The sequence below is a fragment of the Lissotriton vulgaris genome, chromosome 3_2, assembly GCF_964263255.1.
Source record: "Lissotriton vulgaris chromosome 3_2, aLisVul1.2, whole genome shotgun sequence".
In the NCBI taxonomy this organism is placed as follows: Eukaryota; Metazoa; Chordata; class Amphibia; order Caudata; family Salamandridae; genus Lissotriton; species Lissotriton vulgaris.
This window is the reverse complement of record NC_141690.1, coordinates 91,436,657-91,451,083: the sequence shown is the minus strand read 5'-3', so window position 1 is coordinate 91,451,083 and position 14,427 is coordinate 91,436,657. Positions and strand designations below refer to the sequence as shown.

Here is a 14,427-nt window from a genome sequence, read left to right as displayed (position 1 = left end):
CCCATTTAAAGCACTGGTCACACCTACAATGTGTCATCATTTGAATCATGCAGAAAGCTCACTGTGTCCTCCGTGCACGCAGCATGAGGTAATGAGAAGTTACCAGAAGAATGGGCGTTATGACAAGAACTAACCAAGGCCCTTATATTCTCTCCAGATTAACCTCCATCACCAGTGACTGTAAGACAGTATAACACTATAAACACTAGACCATACATAGGTGTGACTATATCTTATTGAGCGCTATCACCAGCAAAAAGGAGGTCTGGTCGTTCCCTAGGAACACAAAACAAAGACGATAACTGCAAGTTCAATGTACAATACCATGCATAATCTCTTTTTACTCCCTGGCACAAGGTTGATGTTAATGTTACAAATGTGTTTAAAATATGTACGTGTTAAAATCTACTCAGACATACTTCACTGCACGTAAATGTATTTGAAAAAATTTGAATAAGATCATCAAAAAATATTTGAGTATGGAAGTAGTACTATAGTAGCACTCGTTTACATACTCTTACATGCCTTAATGAATTGACCCAAAACATCCAACTCCCTACTATTAAAGAGTGCAAGAGGACACAGATGTGCTCCCACATAGGTGTAGTAAGGGCTATATAAATGCATCAATTAAATTTGTTGTAAATGGGTTCCACCCATTTAGTACACCAGGAAAACACTTATGGCGGCCAAAAGCGGTACAAAAGGGGGTGGTGATGGACGGACCATCTGAATCAATCAAACACTCACACCCAGTCAAAAGATCTGGGTTTAATACATCACCGGCTTGGCAGTTCGGGCTGGACTGTTCCCATGAGGCACAGGGTCAGACTGATTTGCATGTAGCCATGTCTGAACTGGGGTGGCAGAGTGGGCTAAAGAACGGTGATGGATTAAACCCAGATCTGTTGACTGGGTGTGAGTGTTTGATTGGTTCAGATGCTCCGTCCATTACCACCCCCTTTTGTACTGGTATTTAAAAGTAGCACATGAAGAAATTTACTTTTAACATGTCCTTACAGTGAAATATCTCCAAAAAGTAGGTTTTCACTGTAGCAACGCTAGTTGCTTCAAAAGGGAATCACTGAACTACATTGAATGCTGCATTTGTATTGGTAGCAGCAAGAGAAATAGGAGAAATAGCAAGAGAAATACTTTTTTTATTCATTTTACTTGTAATTTAAAATCATCATCAATGGAAAATTCAGATTTTATATTATTATTCTGGAAATGCCACTTTTAGAAAGTTACCAAACAAAACAGATAGCCAATCAGGTTTTACTTATTTCTTATTTGATCACACCCAGCCTGCAAGTGCTGAGCGGTCAATATTTTATTTATGTTTGTTTGTCTTCTTGGATTTTTATATTTCTTTTTTGTATGTCTTAAAAAGAACAATTATCAAACAATAAAGAATGCATTCAGAAAACAATGTGCGCAATATATACAGGTGTTCAATATGTACATCATCAATACTGAATTTCAAACACACCAAAAATACATTACAACAAATAAATCGAATTGATACAATGCCTAAAACCAATTTTAGAGATAGGCACCAGTCCTTCAGATTATGTAACAGAAGACAGTCGGACAACAAAGTTCATAAATACTGCCTGCCCGTCTTGCTGAGCCAGTGATTAGATATTTTTGTGGTTGCACTTCTAGGGAAGGGAAGCGTGGTATTATTTATATCCCTAGTTGCACTGTTCTTCTTTCTCCCTGGCTCGGGGTCAGGGAGAAAGAAGAAGGGTGCAACTAGGGATATAAATATAAAAATCCAAGAAGACAAAAAAACATAAATAAGATATTGACCGCTCAGCACTTGCAGGCTGGGTGTGATCAAATAATAAATTAGTAAAACTTGATTGGCTATCTGTTTTGTTTGGTGTATTGGAGTGGTCCAAGCCAGTCAGAGACAGGACCCTAACCTTCCTTGTTCCCCTACTTTTAGAAAGTTGGCATCTCCCTGCCTAAAGATTCTTGGGCCTTTCTGTGAGTGGCCAATTGCCTAGGCTGGTGACGGCTCTTCCACTGGGAAATGTGTATTGGGGCCAGACAGTGCACAAAGGGTCCTGGGTGTAGAGGGGAGTGGGTCTTCCTGACAGGAAAGCTGAGGAGGAGCTGTGCTCACACTTCTATGGAATAGGCCCCAGCACACATGAAGGAACCTGACCTAAGGCCTGCCTCAACCTTTGGTTCACTATCCAGGCTGGAGCCAAACACAGTGAAAAGGGAGGAACTTACCAGAACCAGTTTTATGGGTAGGCAAAGGTGTGCCCCTCCCACAGGTTGGCACTGGGCATAAAAGTAGCATCCCCAGAACCTGTAAGTGAGACAGCCGCTGGACCAGGATGGCAATGGGTGCAAAACCATGGACAGCTGGAGGGAGAGGTCACTTAGTGCACTGATGGACTAAACACTTTCAATAGACCCACATGACTAGATGGGTCTGTTTATGACCAGTTTTGCTGGCCCCTTACATACTCTGAGGACCAGTTGGCGAAAGACCTGGACCTCTGAGCCCCAGCAGGAGAAGCACACCCATGGGCGTCCGCAGACTTTTTTCCAGGGGGGGGGCAAAATGTTAAGTCATCACCATCCTCAGACATGATGTTTGCCAGGTGGGGCACAAGAAACACTGGGGCGCAGAACTGGGATAGACTCAATTAAATGACAGGAATCCAGGACATGTGACTGACCCTGCCACAGGCCAACAAACACCGCCTTTAGGGAAAATGCTAAACTTTCTGACAAGCTGCTTTATCTCTGTCTGCTAGGTGTGCAGACTTCCGTTTACTCGATCCAACACCAATCAAGGCTGTCTTCAGCACTGAATACTTTAAAACAGCCTATGATTAAAGCACCAGATTAAATATACTGTATGCACAGTGTATGTTAGGGATTATTTGTAGCGCACATGTTTACCAATATTGGCTTCTTGGCGCTAGAATTCATGATAAATGTTATCCAAAGTTAAAGCACAACATCAAAGTCAGTAATAAATAATACAGCAATCACACACGCTAGTGATTCGCCAAGGAGTGCTCCCTTTACTAGAATTCCCCGGGCATTGCAAAATTTTACACACATTCAATTAATTTATACAAAATAAAATGTATAGGTCCAAATGTTAGCTATATTTTTTAAAGGAAACCTAGAGTCCCTCTACGTGTAGTCAATTTCAAACTGACAACGTGCACATGTTCAGGATACAATAATGGCCAGCTCCCTTATGCCGAAGCCCTGCACCGTAAATGTGTGGCACATGTGGCGCCTGCAGCGGCGGCACATCACAGGGCCAGGGATGCTGAGTCTTACACAGTGGTCGAAGTGGGGGGAAAAAGTAGGAGAACAGTGGGCGGAGAATCAGAGGGCGGGAATAACCCAAAGATTGGATCTGTGGGTGGAGCCAGAGGTGTGGCCAGAATGCGCAGACTTCCCAATTTTTAGTATTTGTTTGGCATTTCACTGCCCAGTTTAATCTACCAATGGATACACATGATTATTTAAGGTTAGTTATTGACTATAAAATATATTCACAAAGTGGGAAATGCTTCTAATCACAGAATGTACCAAATACGATAAAATATGGAAACACCTGCCATTTGTCTCCGAGCCATGGAGTTTCTGTCATCAGCACTTCTCCCTTTTTCCACAACAGCAGTTCAAATATGAATGGCAAAATATCCTAGTTTACAAATGTTTTCTCTAAAATTATGGCTCTGTCGTAGTTGCCTCATAATGCAAGATCTGCTGCATGCTCTGACCATTTAAACTAATAAATTGTTTGTAGCTTAGACATATCAAAAGTTAATAAAAAATGTGACTTGTGTTGCTGCGGAGTGGATGGCCTATTGCATAGGTTGACTGGTCACCTTTCTCACTGCTGCGTTTGTATGTTACACCGGTACTAATAAGGCAAAATCTTTCCAGAGAGTGTTAGCATGTGTACACACGTCAAAATAATAAAATATCTGAAAATATACTTCATTACGCTGCAGCCTTATTTTTAATGAATAATTAAGTCTGAATAATTAAGTCAACACTACAGCATCATTTTGTCATCCTTTGCTGCATAATTAATTCCAGTGGTCCCACAGCTGGCAGCACATGTTAAAAGTGATTGTAAATGAAGCAGGGAGACTGTGACGTTTGTGAACTTAGTTTGGTGTGCGTGCAAATCCTGCATTGCCAATCCCTGGTGAGTTGCAGCTACTAATGCTGAAACAAGGCCAATGGAGGTACCTATGGGTGAGGCAGACTGGCCTCAAGGGCAGGGCCAGCCATAGCACTGGTGGTGTCCTGTGCATTAATGTTTGTTAGTGCCCCCCCCCCCCCCAATGACCACCTCTGCCATGGATTCACTCACTACCACCCCACGTCTCCATAACCACTCTCTCTCAGATGCATTTAATTTGATTTACAGCACCACTCATACCATTGTAGGGTGTCAGAGCACTTTACATCACACACATTAGACAGAGACAATCAATATGTGTGTAAATCACTGTATAGAAAATGTTATATAAGACTAAGGTCTACAAGGTGTAGGAGTCACATGACAACCATACTAGTAGCCCGTATAGTTTTATAGTGATTGGTCTGGAGAAACACAATACCCGGAATTTAAAACATAATACCATGGTTGGGGGTTCTCCTTAATAATCAGAATTGATTTCTGTCCAAAAGAACACTTTTTGGGTCATTGGTATAATCAAATACTTGTGGGCGGGGGGGGGACATAACGCTCTCATTTATACCTTGCAGTTTGTATGCAGCTCTTAGATGACAGTTAATAGCTCACTGTTCACTCACTGTTCTAAGTTAGGATTTTAACTTATAAACGGCAAGTAACAAAAGGATCTCTCTGACAAAAGCAGTACCCACTGACCTATTTACATTATGTGCACTTTGTGATCTGCATGGCACATGTTCTTTGCAGCCGGTACATTAACCCTCTGAGCTACCTTCCCATGAGTCAAAACTTCCACTAGACCAAATTCTGATCTCTCTCTAGGAAGAACATTAATCACCAGAGTCATCATGACATTTTTATTGTTGCCGAAAATGACAGGAGGCAGCAAGCGTTTTTAAAACCATAATATACTTGCAAACATGATGCCACCACCTAAAGTCAGCACCCAGTGCGGTCACACTGGTTGCACCACCCTAGAGCTGGCCCTTCTCAAGAGTTCTGTGACATCAGTGACAGAGTCACTATTGTTGTAGGGCGTGCTGCTTCAAAGTTCTGGTCCAAGACTGGAGGTGAACTTCAGTATGGATAGTGGTGGACAAGCCTTGAAGGTTAACCTACACTTGTCATGCTAGGGTCCACCTGCTGGTGCGAAGACACCAGGGCTTCTAAGGTGTTGCGAAGCCTTCTAAGGTCTAGCATGGGATTTTGCTCTCACAGGAGAGTGGTCTGGTGGACTGGTTATTAAGGCTGAACCTGGTTCCCTGTTCCAAATTCAGCAGCTCTGACCATAGTTCCACATCCTCTCCCCCACTGAACACCGTACTGCCACACTGAGAAAAACTTCCACTGTCTTCAACTACAACCCAATTGTTGCCCGCTATAAACACCTGGATGCGGCTCAATTTAAATTACGCACTAGACAAGAGCAATATGCGGCCTACAAGAAAAAAAGTAACAACATCCTGGAAAAAGCAAACACTTATAGGGAATGCAACATTTAGCAAACCATGGGAAATGTAAGCAGGAACAACATGGTTACCTTAATGCTTTTACACTCACTATTTAGAAATCAGTGAGTGCTTTTGCCTGAAAAGTTAAGGACACGACTACAGGGCCCTGAATGGACCCATTTCAATGGCCATTGCTTATATCTTTACAAAACATAAGCAGTATGGTAAAAAGACCACATCCCTGTACGCAGAGCCGCAGCACACATTTTGTTTTCCAATCCACACATTGCAGTACCTCCAGGATTGGTGCACTAGTTCCAAGTCCAGGGAAAACAAAGACAAGAAAACAAAAATAGCACTTCACCGGAAAACTCTGTAAAAGTGGCGCTAATGTGTTTCGGTGTGAATAAAATCAGTTTGGGCAGTTTGCTACCACTCTGTCGTACTTTATTTAGTTATTTATCTATTTTTCATATGTTTAGCCTTTTATTCCCAATGCTGCACTTTGGAATTAAAATGTCAGAAAAATACGACATTTCCAGCAAAAGCGTCTTTCTTTTTTGGATCCATTTCACAGGGAAGCAAATAAAAGAAAGGAGAGGAAAGAGAGAGAGAACCCCGTCTTGAAGTCACGGTTTTCATGGGCGTCCGCAGGGGGGGGGGGCAAGGAGGGTCGCTCCAGGGGGGGGCAAGCGCCCCTCCTTGCCCCCCCCTGCGGACGCCCATGAGCACACCGGAAGCCAGGCAAAGAAGAAAGCTGGTTGAGGGAGCCAGTGAAATTAGCCCCTTTTGAGTACAGGAGGCCTTCTGGAAATGCTCCTGGTGGCTAGAGCTCACCACCAGGAGTAAAAGGAGCCTAAGTTTCATGTGGCTCAGTTAGGCCGGGGGAGAAACGCAGCCATTGTAACCTTCTTGTTCACATAAAGGCGTTTGACACATATTTGCATCTGTGACAGTGCAGGATTAGTTTCCATGAACTACATTTGCTTACACATTCCACTTCGTAAGAACACTATCGCAACACCTTGAACATGTCGTACAGGGTTCAAACCTACATTGTGCAAATGTGACAAAGGAGGTGTACAGTCATATATATATATATATATGCATATATATATATATTTGGGTTTTTTCGTAGGGCCACATATATCGAAGAACACCCTGATAACCTACAGGAGAGGTTCGGCTCTGAAAGATTAACTACTGAGGAGCCACTTTTAGAAAAATCCCAAAAGGAAGGACACCGTAACAGGGTTCTATCGGTGCATGAATTGCAAGGCATGCAAAAATTGCAAAAAAGTTAAGGAATTTACCATCCAGGGCAGAATAACCAAAAGGAGAATCAAGAAACTAATGAAATGCAATACTGATTTTGCAGTATATTGACTGACCTACCCATATGAGTTGAGTTATGTGGGGAGCACCATCTACCGACTAAAAAGCGGGATCTTGAGCACATTCGTCCCATAAAGAACCGGGATGTTACGTATCCAGTGGCACGCCACTTTCAAGAACATCAGAAATCCAATCAGAACCTCTTGAAGTTTTTCTGTATCAATCAGATCCCCAAAAATGAAAGGGTGGGGACAGAGTAAGGAAACTCAGGAGGCTAGAATCGAAATACATAATTGAATTGCAAACTAAAAGTCCGTCAGGCTTGAACAATGAGGAAGAGCTATGGATACACATTCCATGAAAATACCAAAGGGAGTTTTTGTAAATATGTAAAATGTTATTCAAGAAAAGGAAGTAATCTGCACTTAAATCACACTTGTACATATGGAGGGATATTGATTGGGAAATGTTTGTGGACATGAATCAAATTTAAAGCCACTGCACAATTTACGGTACACTGAAATATTGATGGGTGGTGGTGGAATGCATTTCTGATTGAAGTATTTGTGGAAATAGCCCATTCAGGGCATGATAAACAGAACAGTAAAACTTCTATCTACATATTTGCCAACAAACAATATGAGTGTAACAAAATACACAACACCCATTGCCCATTCAGAGCTGTATTAACCCCTTCGATGCTGATGACGGCCCCCAGCCGTCATGCACTACGGTGGGCGTGTGCTGATGACGGCTGGGGGCCGTCATGAACCCGCCCACTCGCGATTCTGCCACACAGGCGCAGAATCGCGGCCGCGACCAAGGGTTTAAAAAATCAGTTGTACAGGATTTAATTAGCTGTATATAGGCTGTACAGAAGGAATGTCCATAATACATTTGTAAATAATGAATAGCATATACCATGATTGAGTCAATGAATTGTATGGTTTGTAAGACATCTCAAGATGGCCGCTGTCAAAACCTAGCATCTGCTATGACTCACATTAACCCCTTGTTGCTTTTTACACACAACCTGAATGAGCTGCTTCCCCTTTCTATGTTTATGATTTGATTTCAAAAAGGAAGAATAATGTTTACCCTACCAACATTGACAAAGGCGTGTAGCCGGAATCCTTTCTTCAGTGGCGTGCGCTGTTCGTGTCTCTTAATTAGTCCCAATAGAAGATGGTTGGAGTCTCGTCACCCACGCCACTGAAGAAAGGATTCCCATCCTGAAACGCGTCTGGCGTTTAATTTTAAGAATGCAAATGCTCTGCGAGAAGGCGCCTGCTGGCAAGGTGTCGAAATAAAGAATTATGAGCAAACAAGATCTCCTGTGAGGCTCTACTTCGAAAGGGTTCCTGTGATGTTTGAATTATAGACGGCCCTAGCCCGGTCGTGAAGAGGAGCCCACTGCCTCCTGGCAGGTCTGTGACGGCACCACCTTGGTGCTGCAATCAACGGAACGGAGGAGAGCAGGCGCGACAGCAGGGTTGTGCCAGCTCCAATTTGCTCGTCTTCGGCACCCACAAAGCGGAGCAGGTCCCCATCAAATGAGCGCATCTTCTATTGGGACTAATTAAGAGACACGAACAGCGCACCCACTGGGGTAAAACTGTTAGCACACTACAACTCCCAGAAGGCCATTTCCTGGCCCCGCCCACTGGGGAAGGTGTTGAAATTCAGGTGTGTTCAACAAACCTGTGCTGGTTGGAGTCTCGTCACCCACGCCACTGAAGAAAGGATTCCCATCCTGAAACGCGTCTGGCGTTTAATTTTAAGAATGCAAAAGCTCTGCGAGAAGGCGCCTGCTGGCAAGGTGTTGAAATAAAGAATTATGAGCAAACAAGATCTCCTGTGAGGCTCTACTTCGAAAGGGTTCCTGTGATGTTTGAATTATAGACGGCCCTAGCCCGGTCGTGAAGAGGAGCCCACTGCCTCCTGGCGGGTCTGTGACGGCACCACCTTGGTGCTGCAATCAACGGAACGGAGGAGAGCAGGCGCGACAGCAGGGTTGTGCCAGCTCCAATTTGCTCGTCTTCGGCACCCACAAAGCGGGGCAGGTCCCCATCAAATGAGCGCATCTTCTATTGGGACTAATTAAGAGACACGAACAGCGCACCCACTGGGGTAAAACTGTTAGCACACTACAACTCCCAGAAGGCCATTTCCTGGCCCCGCCCACTGGAAAAGGTGTTGAAATTCAGGTGTGTGCAACAAACCTGTGCTGGTTGGAGTCTCGTCACCCACGCCACTGAAGAAAGGATTCCCATCCTGAAACGCGTCTGGCGTTTAATTTTAAGAATGCAAAAGCTCTGCGAGAAGGCGCCTGCTGGCAAGGTGTCGAAATAAAGAATTATGAGCAAACAAGATCTCCTGTGAGGCTCTACTTCGAAAGGGTTCCTGTGATGTTTGAATTATAGACGGCCTAGCCCGGTCGTGAAGAGGAGCCCACTGCCTCCTGGCGGGTCTGTGACGGCACCACCTTGGTGCTGCAATCAACGGAACGGAGGAGAGCAGGCGCGACAGCAGGGTTGTGCCAGCTCCAATTTGCTCGTCTTCGGCACCCACAAAGCGGGGCAGGTCCCCATCAAATGAGCGCATCTTCTATTGGGACTAATTAAGAGACACGAACAGCGCACCCACTGGGGTAAGACTGTTAGCACACTACAACTCCCAGAAGGCCATTTCCTGTCCCCGCCCACTGGGGAAGGTGTTGAAATTCAGGTGTGTGCAGCAAACCTGTGCTGGTTGGAGTCTCGTCACCCACGCCACTGAAGAAAGGATTCCCATCCTGAAACGCGTCTGGCGTTTAATTTTAAGAATGCAAAAGCTCTGCGAGAAGGCGCCTGCTGGCAAGGTGTCGAAATAAAGAATTACGAGCAAACAAGATCTCCTGTGAGGCTCTACTTCGAAAGGGTTCCTGTGATGTTTGAAATATATATATATATATATATATATATATATATATATATATATATATATATATATATATATATATATATATTTTTTTTTTTTTTTTTTTATTTTTTTTATTTTTTTTATTTACACACTGTGTTATATCCCTGCATATATACATTGCTTTAGGAAGACGGTGAAACTATTTTTTGTTCACTATCATTCTACTGCTAATTACTTTTATCTGCTTCTGTCTATTGATCACTGCAGCACATATATTCTATACAAGAATCACGATGGTTCAATAAATATTGAAAAAGCCACTCTGTGTATTACTTGTATATTACTACGAGAAAGAGCACCAGTGACTGAGCAAAAGGGTTCTAGATCTGTTACCACCATTCCTAAGAGTCAGTGTTGTCATGTTCGGGAATTGCCAAAACCATTTGCTACCTATCTAGGTTTAGAGTTGCTCATGGTGGCACTGTGAGCTAGCTGGCCTATAGGACAAAATATCCTACGGGGGTGCTCGGAATCAGCCTGTCACAATCACAACGTTTATGTTGCACAACAAATGTTCAGTTCCTACTGGGAAGTGGAAACTACACAACATACGATCTTTAAAATGTCTCAAAGGACCCTAGTAATGCAGTATGAAATATTTTGACCTTTGTGAAGAAACGGGGTGCATGGCGCTTTGTGGAAAATCCTAAGATTTCTACCAGAGAGGGCCAAGCCCCCGAGGCTTGGTGCCATTTTATTTAATTATTGTGGAGAGGGGCATGTATAGGGCCCTCTCACAGGATGCATGTTTATCCCCGGGGACCCCATGCCCCAGGGACTGACACAAAAGATTTGTGGGTTAAATGGTGGCAAGCCCAGAAATTGTAGTACAAGGTCCCAAGAACCCTCCCCTGGGACTCATAAGATGACCATAGCCCAGAACCGACATGCTCAGCTGCTCTGGCATGGTGAAAGCAGAAACCAAATGCAAGCTCCTGAGCGCTGGAGGGCAGCGCACTGGAAGCCTTCAGTTTGGCTGAGGACTTTGGGTCCTCCCGCAACCCCTTATTATCCACTTAGATGCAGGGTGTCCCAGAAGGGACAAGGAAATCCTACTTCTAAAAAAAGGCAAAACAAATGAAAACATGTGTGGCAAAGCCGCACAGTAGGAGAACCCACTTTTATAATATTTACTGTTTTGGGACTAGGAGGTCCTTATAATGCCCTGCAAGGGTTTGTTTTCATATTTCTTTCTCCTGTGGTGCCCCAAAGAGAGGCAGAGGCACAACCAATGCCATTTTCCACTGTTGTGGGCTTCACAGAATGGAGAAGGCCCCCTAGAAGTGATTTGAAAGCTAGCCATAAGTCTCATGGTCATTGAATGAATGGTTCCAGGAGACTTTTCAATTGTTTATAAAGCACTCCAAAGTTGGAGCTTTTCCACCGCCTTAGAATCACAAGAACCCCTTTTGGTTGGTCTTATGGCTGCATTCTGTGTGGCCTGAAGTGGTAAAAGAAAGATTTGGATACATGTTATATTGATTTTCAATGATTTATTTAAAATATATTGCTGACCATGATCTATGATATTCATTGCAATGCTTTTAGTATCAATAATGATTGTGTTTACTGATGCGAGGGATATGATGATGATTTTTAATGTGTGGTTATTGTTTCTATAACGTGGTGATCCCTTGACAGAACCAACAGGCTTGCCTTCTATATCGCTGTGATGGCCTCTTGACAAAGCCAGTAGGCTCATGTTATATTTGAATTTGATTACCCCTTGACAAAGCAAATAGGCCTGATTTGTAGATAATGAAACCCCCTTATATTGTGATGTTCTATCTGGTATTGGTGGGAGATATTGTGACTATGGAGGTCATGACCCTTTAGGGGTCAAATGTGTAATAATGGTGTCAGCAAAGTAATTTCTCAATCTGCCTGATGTATATATTTGTAAATTAATCGTGTAGTATTTAGTAGTGTGTGTAATTAATGTACTTTTCCTTTTTTAAAGAAAAAGCACTGACTGGGCAATCATTTATTCCGTGTTATTGCATGCCAGCAAATGGAGATTACTACCCACACCACCCTCCCTGAGTAGGCCTTTGACTGCTCTGCTACCCTAATAGCATCAAGTGCTACAATTAGGTACTTGGTTCCCAGTAGGACACAATTGTGGGCCTATTACTTGCACAGGACTCACATCCTGCACAACTAATAACCATTGTCTTACACAAAACAATGCAACTAATAGTAGATGATAGTTATTAAATATTCCCATTTTATATGTGTGGGGCTACTTCACAAGAGCATATAAAAGTCAGGGCCACTGGAAATATGTGATTATGCGGCCACGTTGTGTTTTGCATAATTATAGATTTGCTGCATTTGCCACATAATCCATCATCTGGCGCATAATCTGCAGATTCTAACTGCACCGATGTGTTGCCGCACAGCGAAAGGCCATTTGCAAAGCTGGACTGGTCACCTTTTTTTGTTGCTTGTTGCTATATTTGGGTATAAAAATGGTGCAAATAGATGCAGCCAATGCTTAAACAGTGGTACCAAGTTTAAAAATGATGGAATAATGAAGCAATACTGTTACAAAATGTGACACATTTTGTCGCATACTTCCAGTGATCTCGATAAAATTACATAAAAGTGTCCTACAATAGTACTCCTTTACATACTACAAAATACCTTTGTGAGTAGACCCCCAATGCCTTAGTCAGAACCGGCATAGTGCTACACAGTTCTCGCTTTTTTAACTTTGGAGTATGGCATGATGATACCATTTGACATATTGTCAGTGCTAAATGAGGGGAGAATATGGGTCAGGGAAGACACAGCTATATAATCTCACTCTGGGGGTTCACATCACTTCACTAATGCTGACAAAAAGAACACGGCCGATTGTTCTGAAAATTATAGTACTTTCTATAAGAAAAACCATGCATTAATCTTGTCTGCGTTATGGTCTGTTGTAGAATGTATTTGAGAATACCTGCATCTACTACTAGCATCTTTGAGAAGTACTACACAGAACTGTCCTATGTTTTTATTTATTTATTTGGGGTTTTTTGTAAAGCGCTGTCTTCCAGCATATGGTAGCTTAGAGCTCTATACGCGATCACCTTAAGCATCATTTGTATTCCAAACACCAGGGGTGATGCCTATCAGACTTTTTATTTCCGAATATGTTGTGTAGAAATCGACCTTTTGCATAAAATGTTGAAGGTTTCAAAGTACTCAAAGTAGTGCATTCAGACAGCATGCTTTTAAACAATGCTCTCAGTATTTTTGGTACCCAGATGGTGTCACAATATTATGTTATACTTTTTTTCACTGCCGCCATTTTTCAACTGAGAGGCGAATCTCCTGTCATATTACCATAATGCAATTTCATAAAGAGCACAATTAAATCCAGTGTCGGTAAGACAGGCTGAAGGTTAGCATCTCGTTCAGTGGATTTATTGTCAGCGCAGTGCCGCTGAAGTCCATTTGCCAATTACTTAAAGTGGCCGTAAACTGAATTTGCTCTGAATTGTTCATTTTTTTCCGCCATTTTTTTTTCTCCATTTTAGTGATTGGAAACTGGGCTTGCTCTGTGTTCTTTTCTGTGATTCAGCTAAAGTAATTCAAGAAGAATTGAAATATTGTGTTGTTTCTACACAGTGCTCACCCTTGTAATCTCTTTCTTCTAAATATAGTGACCTCAGTGAAAATCTGATGCAGGCCATTCCAAGGAAGGCATTTCGTGGGGCTGTGGACATCAAGAACCTGTAAGTCTTCTCAGTTGCCTTTTAATGTTTGCTTCTGTTGCTTTTACGTACAGTGCACGCTTCCAGCAGTGATTGTAGACATAGTTCCAGACGTCGATAAGTCCTTTTGAGTTAAGGATATAGAATATTGCATGTTGACCTCATTTGAATTGTGGCCACAAACAAACTCTAGACTTTTTAGAGAGACTCGGAAGTCTGCTCTGGGTGGATGTCCCCCACTGGAAAGATGTGGCTGCGTTGCCATGGCAAAGACGGGAAATAATCTCTTTTTTCACATGCATGATACTTTTTAGTGGAGCATAAAAGGTCTTTGCAGTGGTGCATAATTCACAAGGCTTTTTTAATGCGCATAGATTTCAAGTAAGTGGAATGGTGTGCTGAGCTTGCTGGTTCCCTGCAAAATTAAACAAAAATACCTCTAAAGAGCCCCCATCCACCTACCAAAAGAAACATTTTAAAGCTTTTTATAAAAAATTGACACTCTATTGCTGCTGCCTTTCCTTGCATTTGAAAGGGGTGAGCCTATCGCCTAAGACAGTGCATCTCTGCTTCTAAATAGTAAATTATGAATCTCAGAATCAGGATTTCTGAATGGAAATTCATTCACTTATGTTCAAAAGTCATTCTACCCATTTGGTCTTTCCCTGGAGTACTTTTTGTAGAGTGAATGGAAAAAGGGAGGAAAGAGGTGTCATGGGAATTGGTGAGACGGTTTGACCATGCCAGAATTTTTACGGCCTCCCACAAATTCACA

The 14,427-nt window shown here is 42.7% G+C and overlaps 1 protein-coding gene across 3 annotated transcripts in view; it reads left to right on the top strand.

Moving 5' to 3' along the window:
- Window positions 1-14,427, top strand: part of SLIT2 (slit guidance ligand 2) — a 650,203-nt gene that overhangs the window by 334,499 nt on the left and 301,277 nt on the right. For all 3 annotated transcript variants that reach the window (XM_086964039.1, XM_086964038.1, XM_086964040.1), the window contains exon 5: window positions 13,602-13,673. In XM_086964039.1, coding sequence (XP_086820165.1) covers window positions 13,602-13,673 — 72 coding nt within the window. The remainder of the gene's footprint in view (window positions 1-13,601; window positions 13,674-14,427) is intronic.